This window comes from Lygodium microphyllum, chromosome 8 (assembly GCF_053477565.2).
Source record: "Lygodium microphyllum isolate KBCC chromosome 8, Lygodium_microphyllum_v1.1.10, whole genome shotgun sequence".
Taxonomy (NCBI): Eukaryota; Viridiplantae; Streptophyta; class Polypodiopsida; order Schizaeales; family Lygodiaceae; genus Lygodium; species Lygodium microphyllum.
Window position 1 is genome coordinate 33,353,887 of NC_141142.1, and position 23,075 is coordinate 33,376,961.

At 39.3% G+C, this 23,075-nt stretch overlaps 1 protein-coding gene across 1 annotated transcript; it reads left to right on the forward strand.

Moving 5' to 3' along the window:
* The first annotated feature begins 206 nt into the window (after positions 1-206).
* PGR5 (proton gradient regulation 5) lies at positions 207-22,793 on the forward strand. Its single transcript, XM_087682760.1, has 2 exons — positions 207-673; positions 22,363-22,793. The coding sequence occupies exons 1-2, from the start codon at positions 365-367 to the stop codon at positions 22,465-22,467; spliced, it is 414 nt and encodes a 137-aa protein (XP_087538886.1). The 5' UTR covers positions 207-364; the 3' UTR covers positions 22,468-22,793.
* The last annotated feature ends 282 nt before the right edge of the window (positions 22,794-23,075 follow it).

Here is a 23,075-nt window from a genome sequence, read left to right on the forward strand (position 1 = left end):
TGTGCAGTGCTGAAGGTGGACAGCGTTCGATAAAGGCCACTTGGCGCGGGGGGGGATCGCGGTGGGGTAGCCAGACTGAAGGTGGAGAAGGGGCCACGACGGCAAGGAGGTGCGGGGGGCAGGTTTGGCAAGGTGCCGAACCGGGGGAGCGCGGCCCGGGGGGGAGATAGGCAAGGCTGTGGCTGGGGAAGAAGAACCTCCTTCTTTCTCTCTCTCTCTCTCGCTCGCACGCGCGATTGCCATAGCCAAGTCGAGCAAGCTCTCTCTCTCTCTCTCTCTCTCTCTCTGTGTCTCTAACACGTTGACGCTCCATCAGACCGCACGTAATTCTGCGTCGACGACCCGGCATCTGTGCCCCTCTCTAATGGCGTCGCTGAGCTCTGCTCCTCGATGCAGTGAGCTCGTCCTTCTTCCTCCCTCTTCATCGTCTTCTTCTTCTTCTTCTTTTTGGGGCGGGGAGGAATCGCAGCAGCAGCTGAGGCTCAGGTACAGTGGCATTCCCTGCAGCAGCAGCAGCGGCAGGCGGCCACAGCAGGCAGGCCCTCCCCGCATGATGGGCAACGTTAATGAAGGCAAGGGCGTGTTCGCACCTCTGGTCGTCGTAGCTCGTAATGTCATCGGCAAGAAGAGGTTCAATCAGCTTAGAGGGAAAGCCATCGCTCTCCACTCACAGGTCTCTCTCTCTCTCTCTCTCTCTCTCTCTCTCTCTCTTTCAATGCTATCCTGTACAGCTGTGCCCATGTGACAGACCAGTCTCAGAGCTTTCCTCTAACCGTCGATAATCAAACTCACACCGTTATTGACAGTAATCAGCTTCTTTCTCAGTTCCCACTTATGGTAGGATATGTTGACAGTCCTCAGATAAGTGTTCTTCGCAAGCTTGCATCAGAAGTATCTTTCATTACTGTTAGACCAAACCACTGTCTAAAGGACATTTTCTTCCAGGCAGAAGCTATTAGGGAACTTCGAGCTGCACAGAACATTTTACTGCTTTCCATTTGTGGAAAGAAATCCTGCCTCAAAGGATCATGGGTAGGGCAACACCCTAGTCTAGTTTCATATGGGCTCGTCCATATCGATCTAAATGGAAGATGCTGAATCCCAAACTTTGTTAGCTAATCTTCAGATTCCTATTCAATCAAAAGGTGGAAATCAAGAACTTCAGAAATGGTGCTGTTACGAGGGATTTAAAAAAAATTCATGCCCGATGTGTTGTTACTCACATTTATTAGTTGAAAGAAATAATCTGATACCACGAATTTAAAACTAGCCAAATTCTAGCCCTGCCTGATTAGACCTTTGATAGAGGCCCTGAGATTGGATCATGCCATTACGATGATCGGCGAATCGGAAGTTTAAGAAAAAGTCATGGAATGGGCTAGTTGTGATGCTGTTGATGCCATAGTGAGTGACGTTGCCACAAATAACGATGCATGAACTGTTGGACCACTTGTCAAAAAAGAATAGCTTTCCACGAACGTGGGTTGTGTAAATCTTCAGGAGTGTCATGTAGGAGAGTTGTCGCCTTCTCTCTGAAATCTATAAAGACGAGGGCCCCGCCCTCCCCTTTTCACCGGGGTGCATGCAATTGTGATAAGTATCGTGCAATCTCAATGGAGAGTTGGTGCCATTCTCTCAGAAACCTACAAAGACAAGGTCTCCCCATCCAGCAAAGCATGCTGTCCCAGTGTACATGCACTTCAAATCTAAGTACTAGCTCATAAACTTGGTTGGTCTTGTGTTAGCACTTGCCTCTAGAAAAGAATAGTTTTCATGGATGTGTATTGTGCAAAGTTGCATAAGTGCCATGCAATCTGCATAGAGAGTTGGGTGCCATTCTCTATGTAATCTATAGAGACAAGGCCTCCCCATTCACTAGAGTGCTTGCTAGATCTAAGTACCAGCTCACAAACTTGGGTTTTGTGCTAGCACTTGTTTGTCCTTAATTGTGAGAAAATCCTTTCTTCTCTCCTCTAGCCAAGAATCAATGAGTTCTTGAAACACAAATGGTCATTTTTCGTTTTGAGAAATGCTTGACAGTTTGAAAGATACCTCGAGGGTGTACTCAAGGTTTGAACTTATGCACCCATGTACACACCCACTCACTCAAACCACTTGGGCTACAACCTTGTTAGCATACAGACGTTTCTTGCTTAATGCAATTATGAATATCATTGCTAGAAAGAAAATCACGGAATGGTTGGATTATTTGCTAAAGTCAATTTAGCTATCACAAAGAGAATTTTGCTTCAAAGAAAATTACAAATGGTTGGAATAATAGCTTGAAACAATTTCACTAGTGTAACTTGACTACGTGTTTTGCGCCACTATGCAAACCCTAAATACGTCGCCTTGGTCACGTCCTGTAGCTTAGTTCATCTCGCTTATTTAGTTAGTCGATATAATCAATCAAGCCATGTTGCCCTTTATCATAGCCCTCTGGTTGACCCTAGAACAACCTTCATCGGGTGGCTTCAGAAGGTGCAAAGGTGCAAGAATCCATGAAGTGGAGAACACGAGTAAAGTCTATGCCATACATGTTTGCCTAATCCCCTCCATTGCTAGTTAATCTCACCTCTGCCGATATTGTAAAGAAGCTAATTCCCACAGCAAACTAAAATACTGAAAATACAAAAAATACACAGTAATGCCAAGAAAGTTATAGTCAAAGTAGCTAGGTTGCCATGAATCATATTACTAATTGATACAATGGTTGAGAATCATCAATGAGAAGCTGTAGTATGATATCCTCCTCATGCTATGGAGGAACATGGTATCCACCCCAATGCCATGGTGGCCGAAGAGTATGCATTCTCAATGAATGGTGGGAGGTAGAAACCTCAAACAAGAAATATTTAAAATTGACAAAAGATGTTTGGCAAATTATAACTTAGCCTTTTTATATCTAACCCTAGACCTAAGGCTTAATATTGGCTAAGGTATTATTTTTCTTTATTACAAGCCCTTTCGATGTAAAAGAGCTGTATCCTCAAAGCTGAAATTGGGACAAGATACAATGAAGATTACAAGGATAGCTTTAAAACATATGGATCCATACTGAAATGAAATTTCAAGTTGAAGAAATCATATAACTTGATAAAAGAGAAATATGTAAGTTGAAGAAATTGCTGTAGGCTATCTAAAATAGGTTGCAATACAAATTTGGCTATAACTTGAAGTAGAAATATTCGATTTCCATGGGCGAGCTATAGAAACATAGATGACAATATGTAGTATTCAACCATGCTGTCAAAATCTCATTTTAATGAAGATCAAGCAATTAATTTTTTCACAGAAATTTAATATAGCAAGTTGTTTACTACTCAAATAGTGAAGTATCCTCTTGAAGAAGCCATGAAAATTGTTCCAAATACAAAGCATGTTGCCAAGAAGACTCTTCCATAGGCAAACCCTTCCACTTCTCCCGCTTACCAACAATCTTTTCGGATTCGTAAATGATGAAACCATCTTCATGAAGGGGAGGTAGTTCTTCAAGAACTTGAATTTCAGGGTCAACATACTTCTTAAGTTAAGATACATAAAAGACATTGTGGGTACAAGTAGTTGAAGTCAAGATCTCCTACTCGCTTGATTATTTTATATGGACCAAAAACCCGATGGGCAAGTATGTTCTCCTTTAAGAGAAGCATAATGGGATTTTGAAATATTCAAGAAAACCCATTTACCTTTGTCAAATTTCATATGCCTTTGTTTCTCATCTGCATAGGATTTCATTGTTTCTTGAGCTTTTCTAATACTGTCCTTATTGTCCTTGCATTACTTCATAAGAGTATCCATCTTCTCTAACTCTTCATGAGCATGAGGATTCATATCATCATGAAACAATGCAGAAGACACTTGAACTTTGTAACCATACAATGCTTCAAAAGGAGACATGCCAATACTCATGCGATGAGTATTATTATAGCAAAAATTTGGAAGGTAAAGCCAATGATCCCATGCATTTAGTGTATCATGGTAAAAGTATCGTAAATAGATCTCTAGCCATTTATTGACTCTTTCAGTTCGGCCGTTGTCGTGCTGCTACTCGCACACCATGTAAAAAAATCTAGAGTGTGGCTTTCTTATTGATTTAAAGAGCCAATGCCATTTTAGACATTAGTGTTAGTGTCCATGGCTCAAAAATATTAGATTTTTTGGACAAGTTTTAGCCAATTTTTGATATTATATCTTGTAAAAATCCATAAAGCTATAGACAACTTCTAGATTAGGATGACATGTAAAAGCCAATTTGAGAGGATTTTATGTAAAAAGAGAGATTCATGAAATTGCGCGACGCACGATCGCTGTTTTCAGGCAGTGAACAGCACTCCGAAGGGGGAGATGAAGAAGGAGCGATTTGGTAGAATTTCGACCAGGTGTGTTGGTATTTTACCCCCTTTTCGAAGCCAATGGAAGCATCTGATTGGCGATCTGAGCAGTATAGAGGAAGGTATTATTTTATACACGTTTTTGTCTATTAGAGTTATATCTTCTCATAATGCTGAAAGAAACTGATAGGCTTCATCTCTGTTAGTATTCTTCTACATTTTCTAGTTCGTTTTGGGAGTATTCTTTTACGTTTTCAATTTCTTCGAACCCCCTTTCTTCCGTCTACTCCTCTCCTTGAATTTACCTTCACCTTGCTGTCTCTTATCTTCAAGAACTTGGCTTGAAACCTTCGACCCTTCTCTTATCTCTACCATCTCGAGAGTCTAAGCTCTTGAACCCCCACACATTCTTCTCTTGCCAAACCCCTGTGGTGACCTTCAATCCTATGCGTTGCAACACCGTCCATTTGTGGATAATAAGCTGTGCTAGGAGTCAAAATAGCTCCCATAGAAGAGAACAAACTCTTTCAAAAGTTGCCCATAAATTTAGTGTCATGATTAGACACAATCTTCGTTGGCATCCCATGAAGTTTAAAGGCATTTTTCATAAATTGATTAGCCACTTGCTTTGTTATAAATTGCCCATTTCTTGGGATTAAATGGGCTGATTTAGCCAATCAGTCTACAACCACATAAATGTTATTCCACCCACGCTTTGTTGTAGACAATCCTATAATAAATTCCATGCTAATGTTGGTCCACTTTACGTGAAGAATAGGTAGTGGCTAAAGCAATATGTCTGGTAGAAGCGTGGAATTCTTGTTTTGTCGACATGGAAGATATCTCATGACATAATCTCTAACACCCCTCCAAATTTCTTTCCAATGAAAGCTCTTATAAATATTATTAAATGTCCTAAATAAACCATGATGGCCCACTAAGGTAAAGAGTGCATCTCTTGCAACATACTATTTTTGAAATATGAACGAGGAGTCAAAAAGACCCATCCATGATACCAAAGAAGAGCATTGTGCCACTGAAAATTTGGATACTCTTCTCCTTTGCCTTGCTAAAATTCCATCATCATTTTGGATGCTTGCTCATCAAGCAAGTACTCTTCTTGAATGTCATGGATCCAATCTTTATGGACCGTAGAAATGGTGGAAATAGAACATGTCCACATTCTTGACAAGGCATTCGCTACCACATTCTCTCTTTCGGCCATATATGATATCTCAAAGTCATATTCTTAAAGAGTAGCCAATCATCTTTGTTGCTTGGGAGACAAATTTGGTTGCAAAAGAATGCGATAATTGCTTTTGACTTTGAAATGGATGTTATAGATATAGTGATGTCAACTTTTAAGAGCATGCAGTATTGCTAATATCTCTTGCTCATAAACATGTAGTTAGCCCTCCTTGTTATTAAGCTTTCGGCTCTCATAAGCTATGACTCTGGGATCTTGATATAAAATAGTCTCTACTCCTCTTCCACAAGCATCCATATATATGATAAACTCCTTAGAGAAACCTAGACATGCAAGAATAGGTGCTTGAAATTATAAGAGATTTCAGTTCATTTAAGCTTTTGTTGCCAATGGAGTCCTATGAAAAGTCTTTATTTTTAGCCTTTCCGTCAATGGAACCATCACATGAGCATGATTCTTGGTGAACCTTCTATTAAAAAAAGATAATTCAAGAAATCCTCTCAAAGATGTCGAATTTGTAGAGGTAGGCTATTCTTTGATACATTTCACATTGTTTGGATCTACTCTAATTCCTTGCTTTTCCATAATATGGTCCAAGTATTCCACTTCATCTTCCATGAAAGAACACTTTATCATCTTGGCAAAGAATATGTGTCTTCTTAAGGTATCAAAGACCTTCCATACATTCTTCAAATGTACTCCTTGCACTTGCTATAGATAAGGATATCATTGAAGAATACAAGGACTATTTTGAACAAGAAAGGCTGTAATATTTTATTCATAAGAGCTTGAAAAGTAGTGGGTGTATTGAAAATGGCATAACCAAGAAGTGGTATAATCCCCTTTCAGTTCGAAATGTTATTTTGAACTCATCTCCTTCAATCATTCGAATTTGATGGTAACTCAAAGAAAGATCTATTTTGGTGAAGACTTTTGCATCCTTAAGTTCATCTAAGAGATCGTCAATGTAGGGAATATGATACATATTCTTAACCATTGACTTATTCAAACCTGTATAATCAATGCACATGTGAAATGATCCATTCTTCTTCTTGACCAAGAGCAGGGGAGAGAGGCAAATGGTGATTGACTCAGTTGAATTAAACCCATTTGCAGCAACTCTTTGACTTGTCGATCCACCTCTTTCCTCTCAAACTTGGATAAGCAATAGGAAGGTTTATTGATGGGCTTTGTGTTGGGCAACAAGTTGATAGGATGGGCTAACTTCTCGTTCAGGAGGCGAGGGTGATGGTGGCTGAAACAAATTCTTACATTCCTTAAATAGCTCTTTCAATCTTGGGTCCCTTCTCTTTGGAGAAGAATATGGCTGATTTGGTGGTTGACCTTCATCTACTTTTGCAAGTAAAAGAGTGAAGATGTATGACTTGGTATTGTTTTCCTTTTGTAATTTCTTCATAGATATGAGCTTTATGTATTTATGGTCAATGCCCTTCAATGCCCTTCAATTCTATGTGTTGTCCTTGCCAATTAAATTCCATTTGCATTTGTTTCAAATCCAAAGTAAATTTACCAAGAGTTTTTCAGCTAATTATAGTTAATAACAACATCAATTGGTCCCATATACCAAGTGATTAAATCCACTTGTATTTTGTAAGTAGATGATAATTCAATAGAAGTATATGGACACACTTCTTTACTAGACTCATAGGCACCATTTGCAACTTGTATCTGTAAGGATGATTCCATATCAATGGGTAGCAACTTTAGCTTGCTCAAATATTTGGTATTAATGAAGCTATGAGTGCTGTTCGTATCCACAAGAATATGTGCAATCTTGTCATTAAATGATACCTTTGAGTCTAAATATATTTTCTCATTTACAGTTCATCTATTCATCATGTGAAATAGCACATAAGAAATAATGAGAATCATTGGTGTTACCTAGATCGAATGGAAACCTGTCCAAAGGATCATACAATTCCTCATTGGTGACATTCTTTTCTTCATGCATTTCTTTCACCATCGAATAAGCATCATGCAGTTAATTGCCATCTTATTTTTTCATTTTTTCAACTTTCACATCTTGAGTAATCACCATGTTGATTTTGGAGTTTTTGGCTTTGCACTTCAGCTTGTGATCTTGGGACCACTTCTCCCCACATTTAAGGCACAATCCTTTGGCATGCGTTTCCCTAACCTTGTCATGAGGAATAAAGTTGCTACTAGAGTTGTTTTGGTTGAGTTTTGGAGCACTTTCAGCTCTTGAAAAATTCCCTTTTATCTCAGTCATATTTCTGAAATTTTGTCCATGTTTTAGAGCATTATTTTCACCTTGTTTTGAAGCATAAACAGTAGGAAAAGTTGGCACATTGCTATAATTACTATTATGACTATTGAAACTCTTGTTATCTTGCTTGAAACCCTCTCTCGATTGGCTAAAAACTTGTCCATATCTTGTAGGCTGATTGGAGGAATTACTAGTATCCTAAACTTCTTTGCCGAAAATTCCATGCATCTCTCTTGTATTTTTGAGAACATCTTTCAGTGAATGAATTGGTTCATGTAAAGTTTTTGATTGTTGAGCTCCCACCTCCAATGACAAGGCGGGGTCAAGGCTAAAGATATACTTGTTCAGCTTTGCAAAATCTAAAATATCCTTGACATACGTAGAGAGATTCAAATAGGTATTTGAATAATCTCTAATAGGCATCTCTATTTGGGTCCATGCATATCTTCTTTGAAGTCTTTCCTTTTTCAAAGGAAAAACAAAAATATCAAGCATAGCTTGTTTTAATTCTTCCCATGTGGAAAATAATGACCAACATTGCACATATATCACTCACGAAGTGTGAGTGTAGCTTTCAAGGTGAAGAGTTGTAAAATAAATTTTTGCTTCATTGCTTCGAGAACAGAGGTGAAATACAACTCCTTCCATTCCAAAGGTGAAGAATTTTTTCCCTTTGAAGTTGGTGATATTAATATTTTCTTTGTACTCCTTCTCATTGTAAGATGGTTGCAAATTACTATTTGGCTATTCATAAGAGTGTTGTCTCTATGAATTCTTATTCCAAGGATCTTGCCTAAGGGAGGGTTATCCAAAACCAAGTGACGGGGGCTGACCATTTGAGATGTGCTCCTTACTTGAATGATCTTGTACTGATCTTATTCCATCATTGCTACCATCAACATGAGCTTGGTTATTGACTACATTCCCTTTAGATACACCAGTGGACTAAATCACAGCCATGATAATATTCATTCAACCTAATGTCATCTTGTTCATCTATATGTCTATGATCATCTTTAGGATTGTTGAACTGAGGTCTTAAAGTATGATTGCCATGAGCTTGTGATGAAAAGAAGTTACCCTTCACTTTTGATGGTTCACCTCTTTCAAAGATAGGCATAATAGGTTGAGTGCGTTTCTTATTAAGATGGGCTAGATTAGCATCATGAGAGATCTTATGAGGGTCATCAATAGGTTGGGATTCTCTTTGTGATTTGTGGTCTATGTTTCTTATAGCTAAAATAATCTCTTCAAATAGAGATTTATTGCTTTACTGCAGTTTCAGAAATTCCCTTATTCATTTGTGTCAATCCTTCATTCAAAATTTTCAAGTCCATAAAAATCCCTTCATTCACGTGGCGCAACTCTTTGGATAATAACAAGTAGTCATTGATTGCATGTGGCTCTTCAATCCTTTGATGCATGCTAGGCATTTCTTACACTAATATCTTCATCTCCTTGCTCATGATTTTAAGCCTCATTAGTGTAATTTTGACCATTGTGAAACTCTCTGACATCATCATTCATTGCTTCTAAAATAAGGCCTTTCTTCTTATTCCTGGCCATTGAAAGAAAAGTGTTGTAATAGTGGACTGTATGTTAGAGTAAATCCTTTGTTTCTCCCCACACGTAGCTCCAATCCAAGTAGTCTACAACTCAATAGGAAGCTTATGAGGTGGGGATATACCAGATTTAAAGCAGTTTCAACTTGGAATGAAGGTTGTAGGTGAAATAATGACAAATAGTATTACCCTGTGATGGTATCCGTTGATGTCCAATTGTATCCACTATCAATAAAATTGAAATATCTTGGGCTCTTGATATTAGATCAACAAGATTTTGATTCAAAATGGACCTTAGTATCCTCTCTATGTATTGAGCTATTAATACAGAGTGTTTTGTAATAAGATCTTTACTACTGTATAGAAGTTCCTTGCACCTTATCTACTATCAGTAGATGCTGTGTTTAGACCTAGAGGAGTTTTTTGTGTAACAACAAACCTTGCAAACACTTGCAGGGACTTGGAAAGGGTTATTGGGCATCTGTGGGGTTGAAGGTAGACCTATAAAATAGTGGGCACTTCTTGTGAAAATCTGTGAGACCTGCAATAACCTGTAGGTATCAAAAGAGCAAGAAATACTTTGTACCTCTTCCACCGTTTGTTCCAATGAAACTTCAAGCACATGTAACTCTTTGAATGGAATGAGATACTATTGTGCCACTATTAACCACTGCTAAAGAGGATGTACTTGTACCTAAACTTAAAATTTGTATGGGTTTCGAGACTTTAGGGGTGTGCCGAGTCCCTTCTCAAGCTAGTTAGTGCACCTCTTGAGAGTCATAATCAAGAAGGAAGGTTCACCTCTCTATTATCTTCTTGACTCGCTTGGCATCCACTTTGTCCTAGCGAGAATAGACCTGACAAGTACATGCTACGCGATTAAGAAAACAATGATGCTATGCATTGGCTGAAAAAACAATTTGAATCCTTTAATGAAATGTAAGTGAGAAATAGGAATTGACTGAAATGGAATGAGCTAAGGATAAGGTATTACCCTTTGTAGTAACTCACTGCATTACATGGATCTCACTTACTAATTTTACTAATATTTTCAATCATTAGCATTGATGATCAACCAACAAAAGAAATTCCATGTTAGATACAAAATGTAAGCAATGAATCAATATTTGGTAATCAAATTTGATACTAATCATGAGTGGACAGGATAGGAAAATATGAAACAATCACAATCGACCCTATGCTAGGCTCTATATGCTCTTCACTATCAATTTTGATGATTGATTACTCCTAATCTCTCTTTCTCAACAATAGGATAATAAGAGAGATTGAAAGTATTAAGTGATAGAAATATATCTTGTTGCTTATGAAGAGTAATGAATGGACGCCAATCGATTAATCCTTCACATAATCCATTTCCAAACTGATCAAGATTAAGTACCATAGATTTAGCTTCAAGCAAAAATTGGTTCCATAATGTTTCCCCAATGTAATTTCAGCTTCTAGCAATAAAGAATCCTCCAATGGATTATGAGAGCTCCATGCTTGTAAGAAGCTGGGAATACTTAGAATGTTAATAATATGCCATGTCACACTGACACTGGTATATAAGGAGAGAAGTTGTAATTTTTCACATCTTTTTGACATATCAATACAATTACAATCTTTCTCTCCCTTCTTGCTCCAAGCTTCCATGGCTTCTTCATCTTTCCTGTCTTTCTCTCTCCAATTCTAGTCTTTCTCTCTCCTCGTCACTCTATTTCTCTCTCTTCCTGCAGTCTTTCTCTCTCCTCTGCAGTCTTTCTCTCTCCTCTTCTTCTCTCCCTAGTTCTCTCTCTGACAAGTGGTATCAGAGCTTCAGTCTTTGATCCATTATTTTCTTCCATTTTCACTCCTATTTTCCCATTTCAAAACCAATTTCAGACAAAAATGGTACAAGACAGTGACTAGTGGAGTGCTGCAGGACAACTACAGTTAGCAATGACTACATCTGGAGTTATTCAAGGTCAGATATGGCGGGTAAAGGCTTAAATGGCTGGACGTCATCAAATTTTATGCAAAAATGGAGGTAACTAGGGTAAAGAATGGTTAACCGGGCTTAGTTAGAGACTAAACTACAGTTACTTTTCAAAAGAGGTCTTCCTTTCCTCTTTCCTCAAGCTCTGCCCAAGCTTTCATGGAGTTTGCTGGCTGAGATCTCTTCTTTTCTCACTGATCTTTGCTCTCCATCAACAATGGCCTGCATAATGGCACTCTAGACATCAAATGCAACAAGTGGAGTACCAATCATGCCCTGTAGAAGCTGCCACGTGGCCTGGACAGCAGCCCGAAATTTGCGCTGATTTTTCCAGCCCTGTTCTCCTCCAGTTCTCAGCCAATCTTCAGCTATGGTGCTTCTAATTCATCATTGGCAGTGATTCCTTCAAGGTTTTGGTGTGTTTACTCCAAAATAGAACCATATTTCTCAGCTTTTCACTCTCTTGAAACCCTACATGAACAGTCCATGGGCAGCCATGAAAGCTTCAGCCCAAGCTTCCATTTCTTGACAATTTCTTGAAGATTCTTCATCCTTTTGGCCCGTGGAATCATTTCAGCAAGGATTCTTCAACAAATTGCAAGGATTAAGCACGGGATGGCTTAAGATTGAAGATCAAGAGCTTCTATGGAGCAAAAATTTGGGGGAAACGGGTTTAATGCTTCAATTTCAAGCATTTGAAGCTTCAAGATTGGTCTCTACCATCAGATAAGCAAGCTTCTTGGATTATTTTGCTAACATTGGACAACCGGGAGCCCTATCAAGCATTTGGCAAGTTATTTTCAGCCATGTCAAGGTATTTCTCTTCAATTTTTAATCTCTCTCATTAATCCAACTGCTGAGCTTAAGCCATTTGACTGAGAGATTAAAGAATTGAACATTTTCATCAAATTCTCAACCAACCTTTGCTTGAATTCATCTATTCATGAATGCAATGCTTGTCTAATGCATATTAGCTTCAATCAGTGAATGAAGGGCCTCAATCTGAGATTTCAGCATAACATTTGAATCCTATGGACTGAATACATTCATTGATTCCTTTGCTTACTCTAATCCAATTGATTGGTTGATTCTCTTTTGCCTAAATTGGAAAATTGTAAAGGGTAAGTACTAGCAATCAGTGAGTCACTGAATTGCATAGGTAAAACCCTTCTTCCATCTCAAGTTCTTTTATCTCAATCAATTGCATCTCATGAAAGGCTGAATGAATATTTTCCAAATGCATATCATGCTGATTGCTTAGTACACTAGCCTCTGCCATGTTGATATTCCCACCGAGGAAAAAGGTGGATGCCGGGGGAGATAGTGGGACAAAAGAGAGGTGACCCTCCCTCACTATCGAAGATCCCGAAGGGGTGCAACCAACCGACCCGGGGGGAACTTTGCCCACCTCCCGGTGATTCGGAGCCCGTGTAGGGAGCCCGTCCTGCCGTTTTATCCCTCACACAGGTACAGCGAGTGGAGAATTGAAGATTGAAGACTTTCCAACGACTCAAGTACCTATTGGAGTAAAACAGGGTAAAACAGGGCATTTTCAGGTTACCCACAGGGTATTTACAGGTGGATACAGGTACACCCTTTGATACAGAAGTACAGGTGCAGGTACTACAGGGTACCCACAGGTCCTATATACCCCTTTGCAGGGTTTGGTAGCCTTTGGAGGTTACTTTCTTGCATTACAGGGTCAAAACAGGGCACTTACAGGTCTAAACAGGGTGCAGGACTGGACAGTTCAGACTCTGAAAGTCAGTTACAGAATTTTCTGTCCTAAACCTGTTATAGCGTGCTATAGCTCATCTCGAAGAGGGCATTGTAAGCTTCGATTCGCACAAAAAAGTTTTGCAATCGGAGCTTTCTAGCCAAAGTTATAGCCGTTTTACTGACAGGGGGTACTGCAGGACTGCACTATTATGGCAGGGCATAAAGGCAAAAATAAGGTCCAGGAGGACTATGCACAGCAAATCAGGGATTCTATGATGGAAAGCACATTTCAAGAGAACCCTGAAGAGCCTCAACAAGGAGAAATTAGCATGCTCAATGATACTTTGTGTGCCCATGAACTAAGGCATAGAGAGCGACATGAGGCCATGCTATCAAGAATGGATCAGATGGTTCAATCTACTGATCAGACTAAGGCTTCCATTGATAGATTGGTAATGTCCAATGAACTACTCATGGCACAAGTCTCTAAACTTTTACAATTACAAGTGGCATCAAAAGAAGCTAATGAAAAGGCCTGTTCAAATACTGATCCTTCAGTTCCACTTCAGCCATCCAACCAAAATGGTCATGGAGATGGAATCATAGGAAGAAGAGGCATACCCAATAGTCAATATGAAGTGGGAGAAGCTTCACAAAGGCATGATGACTATTTGGGCAGTTTGAACGGTGCCAATACTCAAGCTTTTGGACTGCATACACAGCATTCTAGGGGTGCTTTACCAACAGGAAGATTACAGGGTAATTCTCAGCCACCTGTTGGAAGATTTCAATCTCATTTTGGGGGTTCTGTACTTGGAAATTCTGATCAGCCAGTTTTGGGACAGCAACCTTTCCATGATAGAGAATTCAAGGACAAAATTATTTTATCCAAATTCAATGGCCAGTCATCTTCACCATCAGAATTAGAGGAATGGACCTCTAAGATGGAGTCTTATTTTGATATATTTCCTAAAACTGATGTTATGAAGATACACTTTGCCTCCTTGCACTTAGAAGGATTTGCTCACACTTGGTGGAGGTATATCAAGAAAGAGAATGTACTTATTGAAAATTGGGAAGCTTTCAAGGCACTTATGGCTGAAGTCTTTGTTTCACCTCTTGAGAAAGAGAAGTTAGAACGAAGATGGTACAACTTGGAACAAAGGAGCCTAAGTGTAAGAGATTATACAAACCAATTCCTTAACTTGACCATGTATGTGGAAAACATCAGTGATGAGGCCAAGTTACACAAGTTCATGTATGGTTTGGAACCATCCTTGTCAGCTGATGTTATGGCGCAAAATCCTACTTCACTTTTCAAGGCTATTGAGCTTGCAGAGCGCTTTGGAAGGAAGTATAGGAAAGAATCTTCATTTCAGCCAAGTTATGGACAGCCAAGGACTGTTTTAAAGCAAGGGCAAGTTGGTAACAATTATGGCAGCAACCATATGCCTAGTGGGAGCTTACGGATACCAACTTATCCCCCATTTAATGCTTCTAGGCTTCAAGGCAATTTCAGGACAGCAAACAGTCCAAAGGTTGAATTTAAGCAAGGTGACAATAAGCCTAAGTCTACTTCAGCCAATACAAATTCTAGAAATATTCCCATGGATCTTTACAAGGAAAGAAAGGACAAAGGCTTATGCTTCAAGTGTGGAGAAAAGTATACTCCTGACCATGCTTCAAAGTGTGTATACAAAAATGCCAAGCCAAAAATTCAGAGTATGCTAGTTCTTGAGGACCTTGAAAATGACATAGATGAAGTTAATACAGTCCCAATCAATGCTGAAAATGAAGATTTCGAGGATGATGGTGGACATGAGTACTTCTATGATCCATCTGACTCTTTTCCTTTTGATCCAGGCGGTGATATCCCATTTGATCCTGGTGGATTTTGTAATGAGTTGCCTGCTGCCACTAATTGTTCTATCTCTATGGATGCTTGGACGGGATCTAAGAACCCTAATACACTTCGTATGAAGGGAAGCATATGTGGAAAGCCAGTGTTCATCCTGATAGATAGTGGCAGTACCCACAGTTTTGTCAATAAATCCATTTTGTACAAGTTGAATTGTGTTCCCACCGACTTACAGCAGCCCATTAGAGTACAAGTGGCTAATGGTGAAGAGGAAATCAGCACACAAATCTGTCCACAGGTTTCTTTGCAGATGGCTGAAAATTTTGAAGTCAAAGTAAACCTGATCACTTTGGAAATGGGGCCCATAGATATTGTACTTGGTTGTGACTGGTTGATGACCTTAGGCAGGATTACTATGGATTTCTCACAGTTATATATGGAGTTTTTCTCCAATGGACAGCTCATCCGTTTACAGGGGATCCCTAGTAAATCTGATTTTCAGCTTATCACCATTCAACAACTCAAGAAAGAGTACAAGAAGCGCTCACAGATATTTGTATTGCATTTGAACAAAGAAACACATGATCAGCCCAAAAATTCAGCAAACCATCCAGCCTTGACAGCTCTTCTTGAGGAGTACAGAGATCTATTTGAAGTACCTACTTCATTGCCTCCTAAGAGAGCGGTGGATCACCCCATTGATTTGGAACCCAACTCAAAGACGATCAATAAGCCACCTTACAGACTATCAAAATGTGAACGAGAGGAAGTAGCCAAGCAAATCAAAGAGCTTCTTGAAATGGGATTCATTGAACCAAGTTCTTCACCGTATGCATCCCCAGTCCTGTTAGTCAAAAAGAAAGATGGATCTTTCAGAATGTGCATTGACTACAGGGATCTTAACAAGATAACAGTGAAGAACAGGTATCCTATACCCAGGATAGATGATTTGCTTGATGAGCTTAAGGGGGCTCGATTCTTCACGAAGATTGATTTGAGATCAGGGTATCATCAGATTCGCATGAGAGAGGGTGATGAGGTCAAGACTGCTTTTAGGACTGATCGTGGGCTTTACCATTTCTTGGTGATGCCATTCGGCCTTACAAACGCTCCAGCTACCTTTCAAAGCCTGATGAATAAGATTCTACAACCTTTCCTCTTTCAGTTTGTCTTGGTATTCTTCGACGACATTTTGATCTACAGCAAGACTTTTCAGGATCATTTGTCGCATATGAGGAAGGTTTTTGATGTGTTGAGACATCATAGGCTTTTTGCTAAGGAGAAGAAGTGTTCTTTCATGCAGACTGAAGTGGAATACTTGGGACATATAGTCAGTGAAAAAGGAATACAGGCTGATCCCAAGAAGGTGCAATGCATAAAAGATTGGCCAACGCCTACTACTACTACCTCTCTTAGAGGATTTCTTGGTCTATCTTCATTCTATCGCAGATTTATAAAGCATTATGCGGCAATTGCAGCCCCTTTAACTGACAGGTTGAAGAAAGAGGCTTTCTTTTGGGATTCTCTTGCAGATAGCAGCCTTAACCAGTTAAAGGAATTACTTACCTCCGCTCCTATTCTTGTATGCCCGGATTTCTCTAAAGAGTTTACTATACAATGTGATGCTAGTGGCCGTGGCATTGGGGCTGTTTTGCTTCAGGAGCATGGAGTAATTGCATTTGAAAGCCGTAAGCTTACTGATAAGGAGATGGCCATGAATGTTTATGATCAGGAAATGTTGGCTATTCTGCATGCAATCAAGAAATGGCACCATTACTTATATGGCAGCCGATTCAGAGTGCATAGTGATCATCGCGTACTCAAGTATTTCCTTACTCAGTCAAATCTTACTCCAAAGCAACGACGATGGGTAGCAACATTACAAAATTATGACTTTGACATCACTCATACAAGGGGCAAAGATAACATAGTGGCTGATTCTCTCTCTCGTATGTGGGCCTGCAAAGTATCAGCCATGACGGAATTACATAGTGATTGGATTGAAGAGCTACAAGAGGCATATCTCTTAGATGAGGAATTCAGCCAAATCTTTCAGAAATTACAGCAAGGTCTCATGGAAGAAAACTCGCACTACCAGCTTAAAAATGGTCTTATTTGGTGGAAGGGCAAGATTGTTATTCCCTCTACTTCTTCCTTCAAGCGAAAAATTATGGAGGAGATGCATTCTTCACCTTTAGCTGGACACTTGGGAGTTTTCAAGACTTATGACAGGATCAGCAAGAGCTTTTATTGGAAAGGACTGTGGAAAGATGTCAAGGACTTCGTTATGAAGTGTATGCCTTGTCAGCAAAATAAGGATAGCACCCATAAGCCAGGAGGTTTATTGCAGCCATTGCCTATTCCTACGGGTAAATGGACTCATATTACTATGGACTTTATCACTGGCTTACCTACTACCAAGAAGGGGTGGAATAGCATTTATGTGGTGGTTGACAGACTCACCAAAGCAGCTCATTTTATCCCAACAAAAATTCAGTTTACTGCTTCTCAGGTGGCCAACCAGTTTATGGAGCATATTTTCAGATTGCATGGATTACCGCAGGTGATTGTCCATGATAGGGACTCAAAGTTTATGAGTAACTTTTGGCAAGCGGTATTTACATCTATGGGTACCAAGTTGGCTCCATCTACGGCTTATCATCCCCAAACTGATGGACAGACAGAGAGAGTTAATAAATGGTTGGAGACTTATCTTCGCCATTTTTGCTATGATGTCCAAACCTCATGGGATTCTTGGTTACACCTGGCTGAGTTTGCTTATAATAATTCCACTCATGCGAGCATAGGAGTTTCACCCTTTGAGGCTTTGTATGGTTACAAGGTGCCCCTACCCACAGTCATTTTTAACGAAAAGATCAACCCTCATGGGAAGGAAGAGTTGGATAGAATGCAGACCCTTCTTCAGCAATGCAAGGTGAATCTAAGGAAGGCTCAAGATCAGATGAAGATGTATGCTGATGAGAAGAGGAGGCCTTTAGAGTTCCAGGAAGGAGAGCTGGTTTTGTTGAAGGTGCCCAAATCCAAGTATTCTACATTGAAAGATGGATCCAGTAATAAGCTTGCCCACAGATTCTATGGCCCTTACAGGATCCTTAAGCGGATTGGAGATTTGGCATACAGACTAGAGCTTCCCTCTTCTACAAAAATTCATAACGTCTTCCATGTTAGTCAGCTCAAGCCCTATTATGGTGATCCAATGGATTTAGTTGATGAGCTGCCACCTATTGATGAAGATGGTATTGTTCAGTACATCCCAGAGGCTGTTATAGGTCAGCGTGAAAAGAAGCTTCGATCACGTTCTATTGTGGAATATTTGATTAAATGGAGAGGTTTACCCTCTGAAGAGGCTTCTTGGAGACCTGATTCAATATTGGATGAGTATCCATACTTGAAGGATACATTGGTGGCTGAAGCCTACTGCTTTTGGAGCTAGTATTGGTGCAGACTGGTTCAGGACAGCACGTTGTTTTAGAACAGTTTTTGTCGTACTTCATTTTCAGAATTGAGCTATCTACATGAGCTTAAAGTACTCTTCAAGAGCTTCGTTTTGATATGTGGTACACTTCATTTGGACACTTCTATCAAAAGTTATGGCTGATTTGGTCCAGCAGGGACTGTTATTCCAGCAAGCTGTCTACTTTCTTCTGGAACTATTTGTTGAAGATTCTATGGCTCCAATGGCTTCTAAGGTTCTTCAAATCATGTATATAGCAGGGTCCACTTTTCGTACTTCAAACTCAGCCCTTGTAATGATAAATTCTTCACTCATTCCCTATTTGTTAAGCTGTAAAACAGAGTAGTACTCTGTTCTATCCATCTTTTCTTTAGCTCTTTCTAGTTTTGTTTTTGGGGACAAAAACTTTTGGGAAGGGATGGATTGTAAGAAGCTGGGAATACTTAGAATGTTAATAATATGCCATGTCACACTGACACTGGTATATAAGGAGAGAAGTTGTAATTTTTCACATCTTTTTGACATATCAATACAATTACAATCTTTCTCTCCCTTCTTGCTCCAAGCTTCCATGGCTTCTTCATCTTTCCTGTCTTTCTCTCTCCAATTCTAGTCTTTCTCTCTCCTCGTCACTCTATTTCTCTCTCTTCCTGCAGTCTTTCTCTCTCCTCTGCAGTCTTTCTCTCTCCTCTTCTTCTCTCCCTAGTTCTCTCTCTGACAATGCTTGAGTAAAAGTCTTCAATCACCATTGGAGGAGAGCCTATGAGTAAAGTACAAATTCTTGATAAAGACTAAGAATTTATAAAGATACCATACATTCAAGTGTCCAAAAGAGTGAAAATGCCACTAGTCTTGATGATATGCCTCAATGTTGGCCAAATTTTGGTGGTGTGGCTTTACTCCCACCTTTCTTGAGTTGTATACATCATGAGCCCTATGGTTTGAGCCTCTTTCAAGCAAAAATTTAAAGAAATTTGTGGCTACCTTGTTTTTTCCCAAATTCAAATGAAGAAAATTGCTTCAAATCATGCCAAGAATTTCCAATGTCAAGTCAATGATAAATGTAGATGCTTGTCTTCTCCTTCCTAAGGCCAAATAGCACAAAAGCCCTCTCAAATCTTCAAGAAATTGTCCAAATTTACTTTTTGTTCTAAATTTGCCACGGGTAGAGTTTACATAAAGCTTCAAAGACTCAAGAGAAGAGAAGGAGCTTGAATATAACAATCAATAGCTCTTTATTGGAGAGTAATGGGTGTGACTTAAGCACAATAGAAGTTGTAGGTATCATGGCTCGCTGGAAATTCAGATATGGCATACTGAAAATCAGCGTAAATCGCGCTAATGCCTCTTGTTGTCCATGTGGTCTTCAAGCCTTGCTTCCATAGCAAAATGGTACTCTACGGGTAGTAATCATGGTAAGGAAGAAGCTTATGTCATCCTTGAAGCTCAGAATGGAAGGAAAAGAAAGATTGAAGCAATTATCTCCATGGAACTTTGTAAGAAAGCTTAAGAGAAAGAGAGATAACTCTTGATTAGTAAAAAGTAAACTTGTTTAAGCTCTTTCTAATCTTCGTTAGTCCCAATTACACGAAGAACCTCCAAAATGGGCCTCTGCTTGACCACAAAATGCTAAAATGTCTAAGAACGAGCCATTTTTCCTTCAGATCTTCTCCAAAAGCTCAAAAATTGGTCAAGATTGATTGCAGGAAACCCTGACTAGTCATAGTTTGAATTGTACCAAGTCATGTAACCAAATCTTAAACTCTAGTTACCTTGGATGGTGCTAGTAACCAGATCTAGATTTGAAAACAACCTTGTCAAGAATCAAATTCAAGGCTCTGATAGCATTGTGAAGAAGCTAATTCCCATAACAAACTAAAATATTGAAAGTACAAGAAATACGCAATTATGTGAAGAAAGCCATAGCCAAAGTAGCTAGGTTGCCATGAATCATGTTACTAATTGATACAATGGCTGAGAATTATCAATGAGAGGCTGCAATATGATATCCTCCTCATGCTATGGAGGGGCATGGTATCCACCCCAATGCCATGGTATGTACCCTCCATGGATGGTGGGAGGTTAAAATTGGCAAAAGATGTTTAGCAAGTTACAACTTAGCCTTTTTATATCTAACCCTAGACCTAAGGCTAAATATTGGCTAAGGTATTATTTTGCTTTATTACAAATATAACGCACCCAAGGATCCATCTTCCAAGGCTTCTAACCATTTTGTTTTTCCTTAGCTTTTAATAGTGCTTGATTCTTTTTTACTATTTTTCCTTTGGGTTAGGTAATTATTAGATTAGCAAGTGGCATTGATAAGGGCTACAAAATGTAAAAATTTATTGGAGGCTAACCATAAAAACAATTGTGCAATAGTATGCATTGGAGCTTGTCTTTTGTTTTTTCTTTTCTTTCTCCCAATGTAAAAGACTAGTTTAATTTCCATAGCAATGGCTATTATTTCTCTCTCCCTTTTCAAAGTAAGGGCTACCTTTTCTCTATCGAGGGTAAGGGGGACCGATAAAGTGACATTAGCGATGACTATTATTTCTCTCCCTATTTTCTAAGTAAGGGCTACATTTTCTCTATCTAAGGTAAGGCGGTTGATAAAGTGACAACCTGTGATGTAGTACCCTTGCACCCCCTCTTTCAAGAGAAACTCATGAGCCAATGAAGTGATAGAAATCCAACAATTTCTAAGGAGAAAAAATGTTGAGCCATGGCTTGCTGCCACAAAACTTGTTTTTCTATCGGGAAAGGGTTACAACTATTATGTGTGCTTTTTTTGTTACAGTAAAATGATTTCCTGGCCTTTGATTTCATCAAGCAGAGTAGTGTAGGGTGCTAGAATTATTTTCTCACCTCATCTAAGGATTTTCCCAAATTTCAATAATGTCATATGGCACTTTGGCAAAAAAATAACATGTTATGCACCTACATCTATGCTTTTTATTTAACTGTTTTCCTATTAGCATACTTCTCTAAATCCCTACTATTACCATGTCTTTAGATACCTCCTCTTGAGGGCTTGTTGTGACCTTTTGTTATCATAACACTTGATCTTCCACAGTGATCACCTGTTATCTCACCTTTTCATTCTCATGATCACGACCTTTTCACTTATACGACCCTAGGTTTCCATCATCCTTGGCTTTTCATTTGCATGACTCTCAAACATTAGTGTCTCTAAGACTTGCACAAAAATGTAAAATCTTAATATTTTATTACTATGATTCATGACCTTCCAGTGTTATGAGATGCGAGCTTTCATTATCTTCTTCATGATCCATTACCTTTCATTAGCATGAAACTTCATTCTTGTTTTCTTTCCATATAACCACTAGAATATAAAACCATTAAGTATTTAAGTGTTTCTCAACTACCAGTGATTGAACCTACATATAAAAAGTAGGCTATTGCCTAGTCAAAGTGCCATTGGACTCCAACAACATCATCCATGATTTTTAGACTCCAATGGCACATACTTCTCTAGGCACGCCAGTAGATGGAAAGAATTCTGCCTGGGGATCACTTTATGAAAATTTTCATCTAGGTATAATTTGTATCTTCTTCTTTAGCATGGTACTTAAAGATGGAACAAGTAGAGTGTGAAATGTGTAAGAATATGTAAGCAGCATTGTAAGGCCCTTCTATGATGGGCCTTGAATGACCTCCAAAGACATACATGGGCGTGAGTGGAAGCAACTCTCCACCTGTGTTTTCTTACGTGTGCATGGTAAGAATCCTAAGCGCTGTTCTGTGAGGAAACTGTCGGTTGGCTTTATTGGAAAATGGTTGTAGTCTCAAGTTGTTCAATGGCATACTTGCTTGTGGTTTTGGACATGGGTGGTGGGTTCTCCCCTTGGAGCATGTAGCTTGCAACGAAGATGAGGGGGAGTTATATTAAGAGATCTCATGGAAAGAGTCACGGGATGGGTCTATTTTTTAACGAGGCGTGCATCTCCTGTCTTCGACATGCAGGTTATCACCGAGTTTTGCAAATCAATCGGAGCTGATGCAAAGCAGAGGCAGGGTCTAATCAGGCTGGCGAAGAAAAACGGAGAGAAGCTTGGTTTTCTCGCCTGAGTGGTCAGTCGCTATCCCATCTTGCTGAGGGATGGTGTACGAGCACAGTCTCCTTTACGTCGAAAATAGCTGTTAAAATTCAAAGGCTTGTCATTATTTTTTTTGGTCTCTGGAGCAAAATAAACTTGCGATCTAGTCTTGAGACCTGGCCACTGTACAAAGGAAGTTTTGTACTTGATTATTCTAACACATTGCCTGTCTACCTGTCGTGGGTGTTTGGCAAGTCTTATGTCTCCTTAACCCAAGACTACCTGTTTATACTCTCGAAAATCTGCTTGGGCGTGTTATGACTTCTTTAGTATATGCAAATTAATGAATTATTGGAAGGGGCTTTTTGTCAAGTGGATGTTGTGATATAATGTTTCTCATTTTCATCGTTTTAAGGCTGCCGTAAGGTTTGGTATTCAATTGTTGACACTAGGTTTAGTGGTTCATGGTTGATAGAAAGTTTGGTAATCTAAATCTTGCATAAAGCCTCATAGATTAATTGTTTAAATTTGACTATTAAACGCACGGTATAACTGGCTCATGCACATCACGTAACAAGCCAACTTACATACAAGCTTGAAATAATTAGGCCCCAAAGTTGATTGCCAAGTAGTGAATCG

What these genes read in the sequence shown, in the direction of transcription:
- PGR5 (XM_087682760.1), top strand. Translation starts at nt 365, where the DNA reads ATGGCGTCGCTGAGCTCTGCTCCTCGATGCAGTGAGCTCGTCCTTCTT. An exon ending in CCATCGCTCTCCACTCACAG is followed by an intron (nt 674 to 22,362) that starts GTCTCTCTCTCT and finishes TTCGACATGCAG; the next exon opens with GTTATCACCGAGTTTTGCAA.